Source organism: Acomys russatus, chromosome 27 (genome assembly GCF_903995435.1).
Source record: "Acomys russatus chromosome 27, mAcoRus1.1, whole genome shotgun sequence".
Taxonomy (NCBI): domain Eukaryota; kingdom Metazoa; phylum Chordata; class Mammalia; order Rodentia; family Muridae; genus Acomys; species Acomys russatus.
The window spans coordinates 42,407,969-42,423,628 of record NC_067163.1 but is presented as its reverse complement, the minus strand read 5'-3'; the positions used below and the strand labels follow the sequence as shown (position 1 = coordinate 42,423,628).

Sequence of the window (15,660 nt, the reverse complement as noted above, 5' to 3'; positions counted from 1 at the left end):
TGCTCTTACTGAGATGATCTCTAAGGAGATCAGAGGCACTGGGTGTATTGCTCTTACTGAGATGATCTCTAAGGAGATCAGAGGCACTGGGTGTATTGCTCTTACTGAGATGATCTCTAAGGAGATCAGAGGCACTGGGTGTATTGCTCTTACTGAGATGATCTCTAAGGAGATCAGAGGCACTGGATGTATTGCTCTTACTGAGATGATCTCTAAGGAGATCAGAGGCACTGGGTGTATTGCTCTTACTGAGATGATCTCTAAGGAGATCAGAGGCACTGGATGTATTGCTCTTACTGAGATGATCTCTAAAAAGATCAGAGGCACTGGATGTATTGCTCTTACTGAGATGATCTCTAAGGAGATCAGAGGCACTGGATGTATTGCTCTTACTGAGATGATAATCTCTAAGGAGATCAGAGGCACTGGATGTATTGCTCTGTGCATTCGCTTGTTCACTCAGCATGCATTCTGCACTGAAGCAGGTTGGAGGTACATGAACCATGAATGCACCAGTACAAATGACAGAGATGCTAACAGAATGTTAAATATGCAGGGTGTGTTGATGTTTGCCTGTCAGGACACTTCGGAGAGGCATCCCAGAACTCGTAGAGGTAGTCCAGCAACTCCATGAAGGACCTGGATCCTTCCTTTCCCTCCTCTCCTTGCATTCCCTCCCTTTCACCTACCCTCCCCTCATCCATTCCTCTTCCCTTTCTCCTCAGAAAAGGGGAGCCGTCTTGTGGCTATCAACCAGCTTTGGCATATCAAGTTGCAGTAAGATTAGGTGTATCTTCTACTGAGACTAGGCAAGGCAGGCCAGTTAGGAGAAAGGGATCCAAAGGCAGGCAGTGTAGTCAGAGACAGCCCCCTGCTCCCACTTTAGGAGCCCCACGTGAAGACTCATCTGCACAACTGTTACATATGTGCAGAAGATCTAGGTCCATTCTACCCACCCCCTCTGCCTGACAATTCACTCTCTATGATGGGCCCAGGTTAGCTAATTCTGTAGGTTTTCTTATGGTGTCTTTGATCTTTGGAGCTTTTTCAATCACAATCCCCAATTTCAAGCTGTACTACAGAGCAATAGTAATAAAAAAAAAAATCACATGTTATTGGCATTAAAAACAGACAAGTTGATCAGTGGAATCAAATTAAAGACCCAGAAGTAAAACCACACACCTATTAACACTTGATTTCTGACAAAGAAGCCAAAACTATACAATGGGGAAAGAAACTCCTTAAACAAATGGTGCTGGTCTAGCTGGATGTCTGCATGTAGGAAATGCAAATAGATCCATATCCATCACCCTGCACAAAACTCAAGTTCAAAAGGAACCAAGACCTCAAAATAAAACCAGATACACTAAATCTGTTAGAAGAAAAAGTGGGGAAGAGCCTTGACCTCATTGGCGCAGGAGACAACTACCTGAATGGAACACCAACAGTTCAGGCTCTAATTAACAATTAATGAATGGGACCTCATGAAACTGAAAAGCTTTTGTAAGGCAAAGAACACCTTCAAAAGGACAAAACTGCAGTCTTACAGAATGAGAAAAGATCTTCACCAAAAAATTATATATATATATATATATATAATATTGAATATATATATTCAAGAAACTAGACATCAACAAACCAAATGACTAAAACATTTTTAAAATGGGGTACAGATCTAAACAGAGAATTCTCAACAGAGGAATTTCTTTGTGTGTGTGTGTATGTGTTTTGTTTTTTATAAATTTATTAATTTATTCAGATTACAACTTGATTGTTATCCCATCACTTGTATCCTCCCGTTCCTCCCTCCCTCCCACTTTCACCCTATTCCCCTCCCCTAGGTCTATGACCGAGGGGGGCCTCCTCCCCCACTATATGGTCATAGGCTATCAAGTTTCATCTTGGTAGCCTGCTTATTCTTTCTTTGAGTACTACCAGGCCTCCCCACCAAAAGGAAGTGGTCCAATGTGGGGCACCAGAGTTCATATCAGAGTCAGTCCCCACTCTCCACACAACTGTGGAGAATGTTCTGTCCATTGGCTAGATCAGAGTAGGGATTCGATGTTTACTATTGTATTGTCCTTGGTTAGTGCGATAGTTTGAGCAGACCCCTCTGGGCGCCGATCCACCTGTCACGATGTTCTTCTTGTAGGTTTCTAGGATCCTCTGGGTCCTTCTATTTCCCCATCTCCTATATTTCTCTTACCTAGAGTCCCAGTGGGATGTCCTCACATCTGTCCCAATCTCCTGGTAAGTGAAAACTTTCATGGGACATGCCTTTTGGGCTAGTGCCCAATTATAAGTGAGTATATACCATTTGACTCTGCTTCTGGATTAACTCACTCATTATGATCATTTCTAGTTCCATCCATTTGTCCACAAAATTCAGCATTTTTTTTAATAGCTGAGTAGTATCCCATAGTGTAAATGTACCACAGTTTCTTTATCCATTCTTCTACTGAGGGACATTTATGCTGTCTCCAAGTTCTGGCTATTATGAATAAGGCTGCTGTGAACATGGTTGAGCATATGTCCTTGTGTGGTGGAGCACTTTCTGGGTATATTCCAAGGAGTGGAATAGCTGGGTCTTGAGGAAACACTATTCCCAGTTTCTGAGAAGGCACCAGACAGCTTTCCAAAGTGGCTGTGCTAGTTTGCATTCCCACCAGCAATGAAGGAGTGTTCCTCTCTCTCCACATCCTCACCAGCATGTGGTTTCACTTGAATTTTTTATCTCAGTCACTCTGATGAGTGTAAGATGGAATCTCAGAGTAGTTTTGATTAGCATTTCTTTAAGTGTTTCTCAGTCATTCAATATTCCACAGAGGGATTTCTAATAGCCATGAAGCAAGTAAATAAATCTCAACATCCTTAGTCATCCAGGAAATGATAAACATAATGACCCCGAGATTCTATCTCACACTCTTCAAAATGGCTGCGATCAAAACCACAAGGAACAGGTGAGGCTGGGGAGGATGTAGAGCAAGAGGAACACTCCTCCATTGCAGGTGGGAGTGCAATCTCGTACAACCACTTTGGAAATCAATTTGGCGGTTTGGGAATCATTTTACCTCAAGACCTAGCTAGAGCACTCCTGGGAGTTTACTCAAAAGATGTTTCGCCATATCTCAAGGACACTTGCTCAACTTTATTCATAGCAGATTAATTCATAATAGCCAGAGACCGGTAACAACCTCAATGTCTCTCAACTGAAGAATGGAGAAAGAAAAGAGTGGTACATTTACACAATGGAATACTACTCAGCTATAAAGACAATGACATCAGCAAATAGATGGCAGTAGAAAATAACATCTGGAGTAAGATAACCAGACCCAGGAAGACATGCATGGTGTCTACTCACTTATAAGTGGGTGTTAGCCATAAAGTACAGGATAACCATGCTGCAACCCAATAGACTCAAAGCAGCTGACTAACAAGGAGGATCCAATGGGGCACGCTCGACTCTGAAGCTCTTAGCCCTTTTGTCCTGTGTGAGTTTCCCAAGGTCACAGAGAGATGCTAGCCCCCTACACATAGTGGCTGTAGTCTATGGAGGACACAAAGGTGAGGGAGAAAGGGATCCTAAAGTACTTCTTCAGGCAGACTTCTTCATCTTGTCCTGAAAAGTCCCCCAACCATTTTCATTCCTACGTTTCCCTCCCATCATTCCGTAGCACCACTGCTAAAATATAGGAAGCCATATTTGTTGCTTCTCATTCTCTGTGGCAGAAAAATTCAAGTAAAGGACATTGTAAAGCGATAAAGAAGTTAGTGTTTTACCGTCACGATGGCTGGTGTTTTATAACCTGCCGGGCAAGCACCTACATTCTCTACCCCTAACCTTTAGTCATATCCATTATCCTTAAAACCTACGTCACTCACAAATAAAATCCAAGGCTGAAACAAGGGATCTTCATTCTCCTCCGCCCTAGTACTTAACAGGCCACACCTCACTGTGCGAATTTAATTTTGTGAATGAACAGATCCACACAGTATTTCCTGAAAATTGATTTCCAAGCCCATTAGCTTGCTAAGGAGTATATAGTGTGCAACTTTTTGATTCCTGATGCTTAGAATCCTGGGGGAAACATTTTTCTGAGTACATTTTATGGAAGGTTGGAAATTATAAGAGAAAAGGAGAGTTTTTTTGTTTTTGTTTTTTGTTTTTTTTTCCTAAACAACTATGGTGAAGAGCAACCACTGCTGCCTAGTATAACCTAAGCAATGAGGTCGACCAATGCCCTCAGGATGCTCAAAGAATATGCATCTCTATACAGGCACCAAACCAAACTTCAAACCCCACTAAAAATACAGGAACAATAGGCTGTACCACAGACATTAAAATAATGTTGAATTTTTCCAGCTATACGTGACTTCACCGATGACAAGCGAGAGAAAAAAAAGTCTCTTAAATTAGCACTCATAATAAAAATCTGAAAGGTGGGAGTGGTGGCTCATATCTTAAGTTTCAGCATGAGAAACTGAGGTAAAGGGATTCTCTCTGGTTCAAGTCCAGCCCTGAGAGTCCCACATCTGCCTGCGTTTGGGGTGGGACAGCCTCAGACACTGGGAAGCAGAAAAGCAAACAAAGAATAAATGTTATTATGTATAAGGCAGGAGAAACTTTATAGACTATGTCTCCGTTAAGGGAAACCTGGTAATTAAGAGAGAACTTTAAGATGTCCCAGCTTTAGAAACTTTCTTTTTGGTGATGATTCTGTCTGTAATGTCCTGCAGCCTATTTTCATTTTTCCAAGTTTACTAAACCTCCGTTTCCTCCATTGTGCTGCTCTGTTTCTGTTTATCTTCTTTCCCTCCTTTCAACCCTGTCCTCTATTCTTTTTTTTTTAATTTTTTATTATTAATTTATTCTTGTTACATCTCAATGGTTATCCCATCCCTTGTGTCCTCCCATTTTTCCCTCCCTCCCATTTTCCCATTATTCCCCTCCCCATGACTGTTCCTGAGGGGGATTACCTCCCCCTGTATATGCTCATAGGGTATCAAGTCTCTTCTTGGTAACCTGCTGTCCTTCCTCTGAGTGCCACCAGGTCTCCCCATTCAGGAGACTTGGTCAAATATGAGGCACCAGAGTACGTGTGAAAGTCAGACCCCACTCTCCACTCAACTGTGGAGAATGTTCTGTCCATTGGCTAGGTCTGGGTAGGGGTTTAAAGTTTACCGCCTGTATTGTCCTTGGCTGGTGCCTTAGTTTGAGGATGAGGAAGGACACTTCATACTGTCCTCTATTCTTAGATCTTATCGTCACATCTCTTCTTTCTGCATTCTGTTATTTGGTGTACTGAAGGTTCATTTGTAAATTCTGTGTGTGTGTGTGTGTGTGTGTGTGTGTGTGTGTGTGTGTGTGTGTGTGCGTGTGCGTGTGTGTTCACGCGTGCCCATGCATTTCTTAGCTTTACCTGTCATCACTTTGGAGACATCTCATTTTCATGTTCAGATGTAATTTAACTTCAAAACTCCTCATGTGTGAATCTAGCCCCCTGTACCACACTCCAGCCTCAAATTCAGTAAACTCAGAAGTATAACCAGGTACTCAAATCTATCCTTTCCTTCTTCTTCTTAGCACCGTTATATTTCTGTTATCCAGAATTAAGGCAGGGCCCGGATTAGCTCTTCTCTCGCCCTCCTGCTGTTCAGCATTGCTTGTCTTGTCTTGCCACACCCCATCGAGTATGCAGTGCATTTAACTAGAGTCACTAATCCAGCCATGTTTCTTGAGTATTTTAGAATCACCAGGAACTTTAATGATAAATGTGTGAGCACATATATGCCTGGATGTGCATAATTGTATGTACACACACTACTGAACAATTTTCACAATAAAATTTCAGTTATTAAAGTGCATTTGTCTTGTCTGATGTTTTGTTGTTATTCCAGATGCCAATTTTTTTTTTTCATGTTTCAGTCAGCTATTAAAACGCCGAGTGGTGTCGCTACCTTTAAAAATCGAGCATCTCTCAAAGGAATTGGATGCATGGAGAGCTTGCACACAATCTGCCAACCAGTGAGTAAATACAGTTTAACATTCAAGTGCAGAAGTAATTTAGTGTTACAGATGACAAGTGTTGGGGTGTGCATGTTTTCAATACAGTTTAGAAAAATAGTTTGTCAATTTCTTTAGCATATATTCTATACTAATTTATTGTGATGTTAATTTCTGCCTTTCTAAAGTCCTTTGTTTTTTTTTTTTTTTTATAATTTCAATTTAAATTGATTTGCCTCCAGCTATAAAGGATAATGAACTAACCAAAGACCATTTCTCATCTAAAGCTCAGTAATTCTATAATTCTATAAATGAAATGTGGATGTTATTTAAAATGTAGATCATCAGGAGAATCTCCATGCACACCCCCTTCTGAGTTACAAAGAACATTTTATGAGGCTTTATTAAAGAGACTGAAAGAGGAGCCACTCAAAGGAATTACTGGACCGGATTGTGTGACCGGATCAAATCTTCCAAGCCATTCAGATATTCACATCTCCTGTCTTAATGGACTAAAAATCCAGGTACAGACTAACATCAGATATTGATTTTATATTTCTATTATGGACCTCCTAATGCTATCTTGAAACAAATAAAAGCTTAGCAAATGTACAGGTTTCAGTAAGAAAATACTGCCCTGAGTGCTTGCATCATAACATAAGTAGTCTCTTTTCTCTATTGTCATGGAAACAATTGTGTAATACATACATTTAGCAGCAATTTATCTGCACATATAGTGATAATAATGTAAGCCAGTGACATAATCAACAATTTCACATGATTTTATCTAGAAGATTGTATTTTATTTTCTAGTCTCCAGTGGCATTGCATAAGCACAATAAAACGAAACCAACAGATGCTTACTACTGATAGCTCAAGTGTCCTTGCAGTGTTCTACTGAGCGTTTAGCAGTTAGAGTTCACTGTGATTCAGCACATAGGATGATTGATTCCCAAAGAGCATTCTTTACAGTCAAATTAGTGATGAACAGTTATGCTTAGAGTTTCTGATGTAACCCAAGGGGATTGCTATCGTGATGAATAGAGGTCACTGTAAGATAACAAGAACCAAATGCCACAAAGTGAGTTATCATAATCTGTCACAAAATGTTCCAGCTGCCAGTGGTATATAGATTTTAATGAGTGAGTCCTCATAGTTCTAAAATAATATCACAAACATATTTATTATGCTGACATGCCAGGCCAATTAGTGATCCAGCCACTCAAAGTAAGTGTAGGGGCTAGTTATTAATGCAAATGCTGCCAATAGCTTGGCTGGCCAATTATATGCCAGGCTTGAGAGCAGAGCCATCTCCAAAGCATAGGCCACATAACTGGGTACACCGATATTATTCACTGGTGTTTAGTTATTAAAAAACAAAATCAGTCAATTCAATGGCTTAGCAGTGAATCATGAAACTTTGAAAATCTAAAAATCAGTTTCTGCTCTCAGGAAACATTTTAGTACTTTGTCCTTCCATCCTTTTTCCCACAAGTCCCTTTCGCTCCCTGCAGGATAGCCAAAACATTAGGAGACCCCAGCTGAGGTTTCCTTCACACAGAACGACATCAACAAAAGGATCTACAGATTATCCAATGCCCACCCACATAGCTGCCGTAGATTATGTAGGATCCTCCAAGTGTATTTTTAATTAGAAATTAATGTATTTGCATTTAATGAACATCAAATGCTTCCTAATGGGAAGTTAACTAATGATTAACTTTTCCAACTGTAAGAGTAAATTACAAACAATAAAATATATCATTAAAAATTATAACCAGAAGGACCAGGCATGATAGCGCACATCTTTAATCCCAGCACTGGGGAGGCAGGGGCAAGCAGATCTCTGTGAGTTCAAGGCCTGCCTGTAGTAAAAAGTGAGTTCAGAACTGCCAGAGCTCTCTTAAACAGAGAAATCTTGTCTTGAAAACCAACCATGACAAAAATTATAACCAGAACTTGTTAAATTTAGATCTCAGTAAAAAATTGCAATTTCTTTTTAACATCCTGCTTTTCGTTGTAAGATCTGAGTAAGACACAATGACGAGAGCTAGGCGTGGTGGCGCACGCCTTTAATCCCAGCACTCGGGAGGCAGAGGCAGGCAGATCGCTGTAAGTTCAAGGCCAGCCTGGTCTACAAAGTGAGTCCAAGATGGCCAAGGCTACACAGAGAAACCCTGTCTCGAAAAACCGAAAAAAAAAAAAAAAGACACAGTGACATTTCAGAAGTACTCAGGGTATGCTCATAACCGATGGGACTAAATTATAAATGGTCTCTCAAGTCACATGATGGAATATCACTTTAAGTCACACACATGTAGAGCAATATCTACTTCCTATTCTACAGAGAAGGATCCAAGTTTCTGGCTTTCATTACTTCCCTGCCTTGCTGAAGCCAGCTACATACCTAACACAATGAAGTATACCCCACTCTGTTACTTGAGAGTGTGCTTTCATAAAAGTTAACTCTGGAGCAATTAATAAATTAACAACATTTATTATAATTGATAGTCCTGCTATATACAAGGAATTAAAATGACAGTATAAATCTCTGTTTTAACATCCACCACTGAATAGTGGTACATTAATGAGGTACTTGAAGATATTTCTACAGTTGGTAGCCTTAATGAAAATCCTTTTTTCTTATACTACTAATTGCCTGATTGCACCAGTGTTTTTTTCGAGTGGTGACTTTCTATAACTTTAAGTAAATGTTGCAAATTTATGGTCTCATTTTCTCTTTTCTCAACTCCATCAACAGGGCCCCGTGTATTTCCTGGAAGATGGGAAATCAGCTATTTCTTTGAATGACGCTCTGATGTGGGCAAAGGTGAATCCATTTTCACCTTTAGGAACTGGGATACGACTCAATCCATTTTGACTGAAGATTTTCCTTCATACTTTGTAGTTTTTGTAAAAAGGAAATTTGGGGTATTTATAACTTTCATCTTTTTTGCGAGGTGGATTGGTGGTTAGAAGATATGAGGGAATAATATTAAATTTTATTAACTTCAGAATAAAATATTTATATAATTCCAAAGGAAAAATATGTGTCTCACTGATAAATGGTCTTATTTATATTTATAAGGAAGTTTTAAATAAACTGTAAAGAACTAAATAAGCAAAACAGATAGGGTTTTAATGACAAAAATGTCAACAAAACACTGTAAAAACATTGAAACACATAAAGTACATCGCCTAGTTCTTGACACATACGAGATTTTGATGAAAATTTAATGAATATCTTGAGATATCAAAATTTGTGGAATACACCGCTGATTTCCAATTCAACAAGGTATGATCCTTTTGTTGTTGTTGTTGTTTTACTTTCTTTTTTTAAAAATTGGTTCACTTTATACCCCTATTGTACCCCAGTCCCTCATCGATTCCCAGTCCCACCCTCTCTCCCTCAACCCCCTCCACCCCTTCCTTAGTAGTCAGAGAAGGGGAGTCCTCCTCCCCTAACATCTGGCCTCAGCCTATAAAGTCTCATCTGGACTGTCTGTATCCTCTTCCTCTGTGGTCTAACATGGCTGCCCTGCTAGGGGGAAGTGATCAACATGTGGGGGCCAGAGTCCATGTCAGTAGTAGTCCCTACTCCCCATATTAGGGGACGCACAAGAAGACTGTGCTGCCTATCTGCTACATCTGAGCAGGGGGTCTAGATCCTCACCATGCATGGTCCTTGGTGCATCCATCTCTGCAGCACCTTCCCTCTTCAGCCGGAACTTGTTGGCTCCATTGGTCTCCTTGTGGAGCTCCTGACCCCTCCAGGCCCTTCTATTCCCCAACTATTCCATAAGACTCCCTGTGCTCCACCCAAAGGTTTGGCTGTGAGTCTCAGCATCTGCTTTGATTCTCTGCTAGGTGGAGTCTGTCAGAGGACCTCTATGGTAAGCTGCTGTCCTGTTCCTTCTCTTCAACTGCTTCCTGTGCCTGTTCTATTTGCCCTTCTGAGTGAGAGTTAAGCATCCTCCCTAGGGTCCTTCCTTGTTATTTAGCTTCTTTAGGTCTGTGCAGTGTAGTGTGGTTATCCTGTATTATGTGGCTAATATCCGCTTATAAGTGAGTATATACCATGTGTGTCTTTCGGGGTCTGGGTTACCTCAGGCAGGATGATCATTTCTAGTTCCATCCATTTGCCTGCAAAATTTTAAGATCTTGTTTTTAATAGATGAGTAGTATTCCATTGTGTAAATGTACCACAGTTTCTTTATCCATTCTTTGGTTAAGGGACATCTAGGTTGTTTCCAGATTCTGGCTATTACAAATAAAGCTGATATGAACATAGTTGAGCAAATGTCCTTTGTGTATGGTGGAGCATTTTTTGGGTTTACGCCCAGGAGTGGTATAGCTGGGTCTGGAGGTAGCACTATTCCCAGTTTTCTGAGAAAGCACCAGATTGATTTCCAAAGTGGTTGTACAAGGTTGCACTCCCACCAGCAATTGAGGAGTGTCCCCTTTCTCCACATTCTCACCAGGTTCTGTCACCAGAGTTTTTTTTTTTTACACATTTTTATTGAAAAATAAAATAATTCATATTACATGTCATTTTCTATCCCATCCCATGCATCCTCCCATTCCTCCCTCCCTCCCACTTTCACCCCAATCTCCCTTCCCTATGACTGTGACCAAGGGGGACCTCCTCCCCCTGAATATGGTGCTAGGGTATCAAGTCCCTTCTTGGTAGTCCGCTATCCTTCCTCCAAGTGCCATTGGGCCTCCTCCACAAAGGGACATGGCCAAATATGGGGCACCAGAGATCCTGTGAAAGTCAGTCCCCGGTCTCCACTTAACTGTGGAGAATGTTCTGTCCTTGGTTAGATCTGGGTAGGGGTTTGATGATGGCTGCACGTTTTGTCCTTGGTTGGTGCCTTTGATCAAGCAGAACCCCTGGGCTCAGATCCACCCATCATAATGTTCCTCTTGTAGGTTTCTAGGACCCTCTGGATCCACCTACTTCCCTATCCCCTATATTTTTCTCACCTAGAGTCTCAATAGGATATTCTCACCTCTATCCCACTTTCCTGGTAGGTGCAGACTTTCATGGGACCTGCCCCTTGGGCTAGTGTCCAGTTATAAGTGAGTATAGCTATTAAAAACAAGGAATTCCCGAAATTTGTGGACAAATGGATTGAACTAGAAATGATCATAATGAGTGAGCTGACCCTGAAGCAGAGTTTTTGATCTTAGCCATTCTGACAGGTGTAACATGGAATCTCAGAGTCATTTTTATTTGCATTTCCCTGATGACTAGGGACATTGAGCATTTCTTTAAGTATTTCTCGCCCAGTCAATATTGCTTTTTTTGAGAATTCTGTTTAGTTATGTACCCCATTTTTTAATGGATTATTTGGTTTGGTGGTGTTTAATTTCTTGAGTTCTTTACATATATTTGCATACTAGCCCTCCACTCTGCACAAACTAAAGTCCGAGTGGACTAAAGATCTTAATATAAAACCAGACATACTAAATCTGTTAGAAGAAAAAGTGGGGAAGAGACTTGAGCTCACTGTCACAGGAGACAACTTCCTGAGCAAAACACCAATAGCTCAGGCTCTAAAATCAACAATTAATAAATGGGATCTCATGAAACTGAAAAGCTTCTGTAAGGCAAAGGACACTGTCAACAGAACAAAGCAATAGCCTACAGATTTGGAAAAGATCTTCATCATATGATCATTTATAAAAATTTGTTTCAAATAAATTTCTGTATGTAAATAGGATGCTATTAAAATACTGAGTAAATTTTATACATTTATTCTTATTTGTTGATTTTATTTTTATTCAGAACAAAAAGCTAAGGACCCAATCAATACATTACTCTATTTCAATTAAAATAGAATTTTTACTTAAACATGTATGAAGTTAATTTACACTAAAGAACTTCAATACTCAAATTGTATCACTTAAAAATATATAATATGAATGCTTCTGTTTGAATAAAGAATGAGTTTATAAAACTACAATAATTGTGGTTTATATTATCCTTGATATGTCATATTAAAATATTTTAAATCTTAAACCAGTTTTTAAAAACTGATGTATTACCATAATGATCAATCAATCATAATGCCTCATAAAGACCACAAGCTAACAATTCATTTTACAAAATAATAGTAATAAGAAACACGGAAAATAATATAGGAAATTCAATGTATAGTGACCCTATGTATCTGAGAAGTGATAGCTACAACTTCAGTTTTTCTCTATTAGTTGACACACATGCACTATAACACACACTTAATGGTAGCCTAAATACTACTCCTGTTCTCCTAATTTTACTTTAAAATATATTAATATGTTTATGTTTATTGTGTTTTCTAATAATTCAAGTAGAAACATTAGGTTTGACTTATAAATGAATTACTACCTCTTATATCTTAATGAATGCAATAAAAATACTTTATGTATAAACTACAAAGAGAAAAGATCTGTGTATTTTCTCACTAAAGAGAAAATAAGCACCTGAATAAAATGGAAAATTAACTTTTCTTTAGTGTTAAATATGAGCAGGATTAATTTGGTCCTATTTTATTATAAAGACCTCTACAAGGGAGGACAAAAGAACCATTGACAGTATTTTGCTTTTCTGATGACAAGAAATTTATACTTTGGCTTTAAAGCAAATGCATTACAAATTATTTGTAAAATTTAGTATCTCATTTTTAGTGAATCAGAAGTAGCCAACACCTATTAAATGTTTATTGTATTATACCTTCAAGTCACATGTGCTTATGTAGTTTACATATGTACCTCAGGACGAATATAGCACATATAACTGAGGCATACTACAACATTTCATTATCATCTGGGTCTATGTGTGCAAATATATTTCAGGCCCATTAATTTAATGCAATTGCTATCATTAAAGCCAAATATGACATAGCTCCCAACTACGATGAGAAGAAATCTCACTCCTACAAACACAATAGAAAGAACAGTGTATCAAAGTGTCAGAAGTATAAGGGACCACGCGTCTAACCTGTTAACTCACTCAAAAATCTTGGAAATCCACTTCATAGGATTGTTCCACAGGCTGATTTTCCGCTCCCAAAGAGTGCTGACTACTTAATACTCTGAAATCACTCCTGTAATGGCTATTCTCGGTTATTAACTTGGACTACATCTGGAATTAGCTAAAACACAAGGAGCTGGGAGGGATTTTTCTTAATTAGATCATTTGAAGTGGGAAGACACATTTTTAATCCCCAAAATTTGAGGTCGGAAAATACACCTCTATTCCAGATCTTTTGAGATGGGAACACTCACCTTTAATCTGGGCTACAATTTCTACTGGCAGTCTAAAAAAGAACATGAAATCAGGAAGCTTGCTCTCTTCGCCTGCTTGCTCTCGTTCTCAGCGGCAAGCCCACTCCTTCCTTGGCATTAGTGCCTACTTCCACTTCCTCAGGATTCCGACAGGTACTGAGGACCATTTGAGACATACAGCCTCATGGGTTGGACAAGTACTGGATTCTTGGGATTTTGCATTGGTAAACACTGTTGGACTAGCTGAACCACAGCCTTTAATCCATTTTAATGCATCCTCAAACCCCCATCTATATTCATACTATAAGTTCTGCTCCTCTAGAGAATGTGGATTTAACCACCTATCCCTGAGGTCACCCAATATGGCCTCTTTTTTCCTCCTTCTGGCGATTTTCTCTGTCCTCTTGACTTCTCAGATAGGATGACTGGAATGAAAATTCAAATATACTCTGCCCAAACTCAGTTCATTCTCAATGCTACCTTCTATCCCATCTCTGGTTGCAGATCACAGACCCACCTGATCTTTGACTTGCATGCAGCCTGTTGTCAGAACTGTGGCATCGTTACCACCTGTACAAGACCCCTCTGCCTCCTCATTTCCAATAACCTCAATACTTTTGTTTTTCCCAGGATCAAACAAATATAGCCTGTCTGTCTGATTCCTCCTGTGGTAGATGTCCCAACTGAGGATGTAGATATCATTACTCTGAGCCAGAATGAAGCATGTAGCCCCAACAACTTCACTTCCAGCTTGGACATGGTATGCTTGCTTTCACCATCCAACCTCCTCAGGACAAAAGGTGGACTGAGGAGGTCATGGAGCTATTTATATCAACAGGGCAGAAGCTGTCCCAGCTCACAGAGGGTGAGTCCTTGAAGAACCCCTCGTATACCCCTTATAGACACCACAGACAAAGCCTTTAAATACTCTGTATCCAACCTAGACACAGAATTCAATACAGGTAATCCTGTAAACCCCGCCTCTTAGATGCGTATATTAAATGACTCCCTATACCTTCTCCCCACCTACAGCAGAGGTATGGGTTTCATCAACAGCGTCTTTTCTCCATGCTTCCTTGCTACAATCCCTATGGTGGCCATCCTCCTTCCTCTCCAACGTAATCTTGACACTAACTCCATTTAATTCTGAGTACATTTTCCCCCAGCTCTCTAAGCTAGTACCTCTTTACCCGCCTGGGAAATCTAGCAATTTGTCTATTCAATGAGATCTTTCAGCCTTTTTCCTTATCTGATTATAAGGCTAGTTTAGTGTCAAAACCCATACTAAGGCCAGAGGAGACCCTCTTCTGATGTTACTCTAAGCTCTGTAAATGCAGAGCTGCATCAGCCCTGGTTTCTGCTTCCCGATCATATTTGTTCCTCAGCTGACCCTATATGATGAACAGGAAGTCTATACTTTTTTCCAGAATTCCCATTGGGCCTGGGGAGCTGTGGCCTTTCCACTGATGATTTGAGTAAACTTGATAACCTCAGGGGTTGCTATTGGCTTGGCAGCATGAGGGAAGAGCCACAGACTATGTATCTGAACAGATCTCCACCAACATGTCAGGTACCATCCAGCATTCCACTTTAGTCATGCTGCTAAGCCAACAACAGACACCACCTCCCAGGTCTCAGCGGTCCTCCAAAATGTGCTGGCCGCTGAGGAAAGAGGCACTTGCTTCTTTCTCAGTGAAGGACGCTGCTACTATGTAAGCCAATCTGGCCAGGCAAAAAAATCAGATTAAAACCCTGAATAATATACTTGGCCTTGAGTTTTGTGCAGGGTGATAAATATGGATCTATTTGCATTTTTCTATATGTAGACATCCAGTCAGTTAGACCACCACCATTTGTTGAAGATGCTATCTTTTTTCCATTGTATGGTTTTGGCTCCTTTGTCAAAAATAAATTATCCATAGGTGTGTAGATTTATTTCTGGGTCTTCTATTCAATTCCATTGATCAACCAGTCTATTCTATGCCAGTACCATACAGTTTTTATTACTATTGCTCTGTAATATAGCTTTTGAAGAGTAGGGGTTGTATAGGGGGAGGAAGGAGGGAGAGTGAGACCAGGAGAGGAGGAGGGAGGGGGTTATGATTGGGATGTAAAATGAACAAATAAGTTTGTTTTTTTTAAACCTACATGAGCTGGCATTTGGAGTTCAACCCCCAGTTGCTGATCCCAATACAGACCCCTCACTATGCTCTCCTATGGCCCCATGGCTTGTTCCTCTCCTCTGCCCTCGAACTTGTATTTCCTCATAGAAATATTTTCCAGTCTCTTCAGACTCTTTTCAGAAACGAATGAGTTTACTTGATGTCAGTCAACTAGATGATCCTGATGCAGTTTCCCCAGGTCTTTTATCACCATCTGCCAGC

The 15,660-nt window shown here is 40.0% G+C and overlaps 1 protein-coding gene across 1 annotated transcript in view; it reads left to right on the top strand.

The window, feature by feature from the left end:
* Wdr17 (WD repeat domain 17) overlaps positions 1-9,292 on the top strand; it is a 67,700-nt gene extending 58,408 nt beyond the window's left edge. Inside the window, exons 28-30 of the mRNA XM_051169608.1 lie at positions 5,927-6,025; positions 6,345-6,528; positions 8,766-9,292. Coding sequence (XP_051025565.1) covers positions 5,927-6,025; positions 6,345-6,528; positions 8,766-8,885 — 403 coding nt within the window. The 3' untranslated portion in view covers positions 8,886-9,292. The remainder of the gene's footprint in view (positions 1-5,926; positions 6,026-6,344; positions 6,529-8,765) is intronic.
* The last annotated feature ends 6,368 nt before the right edge of the window (positions 9,293-15,660 follow it).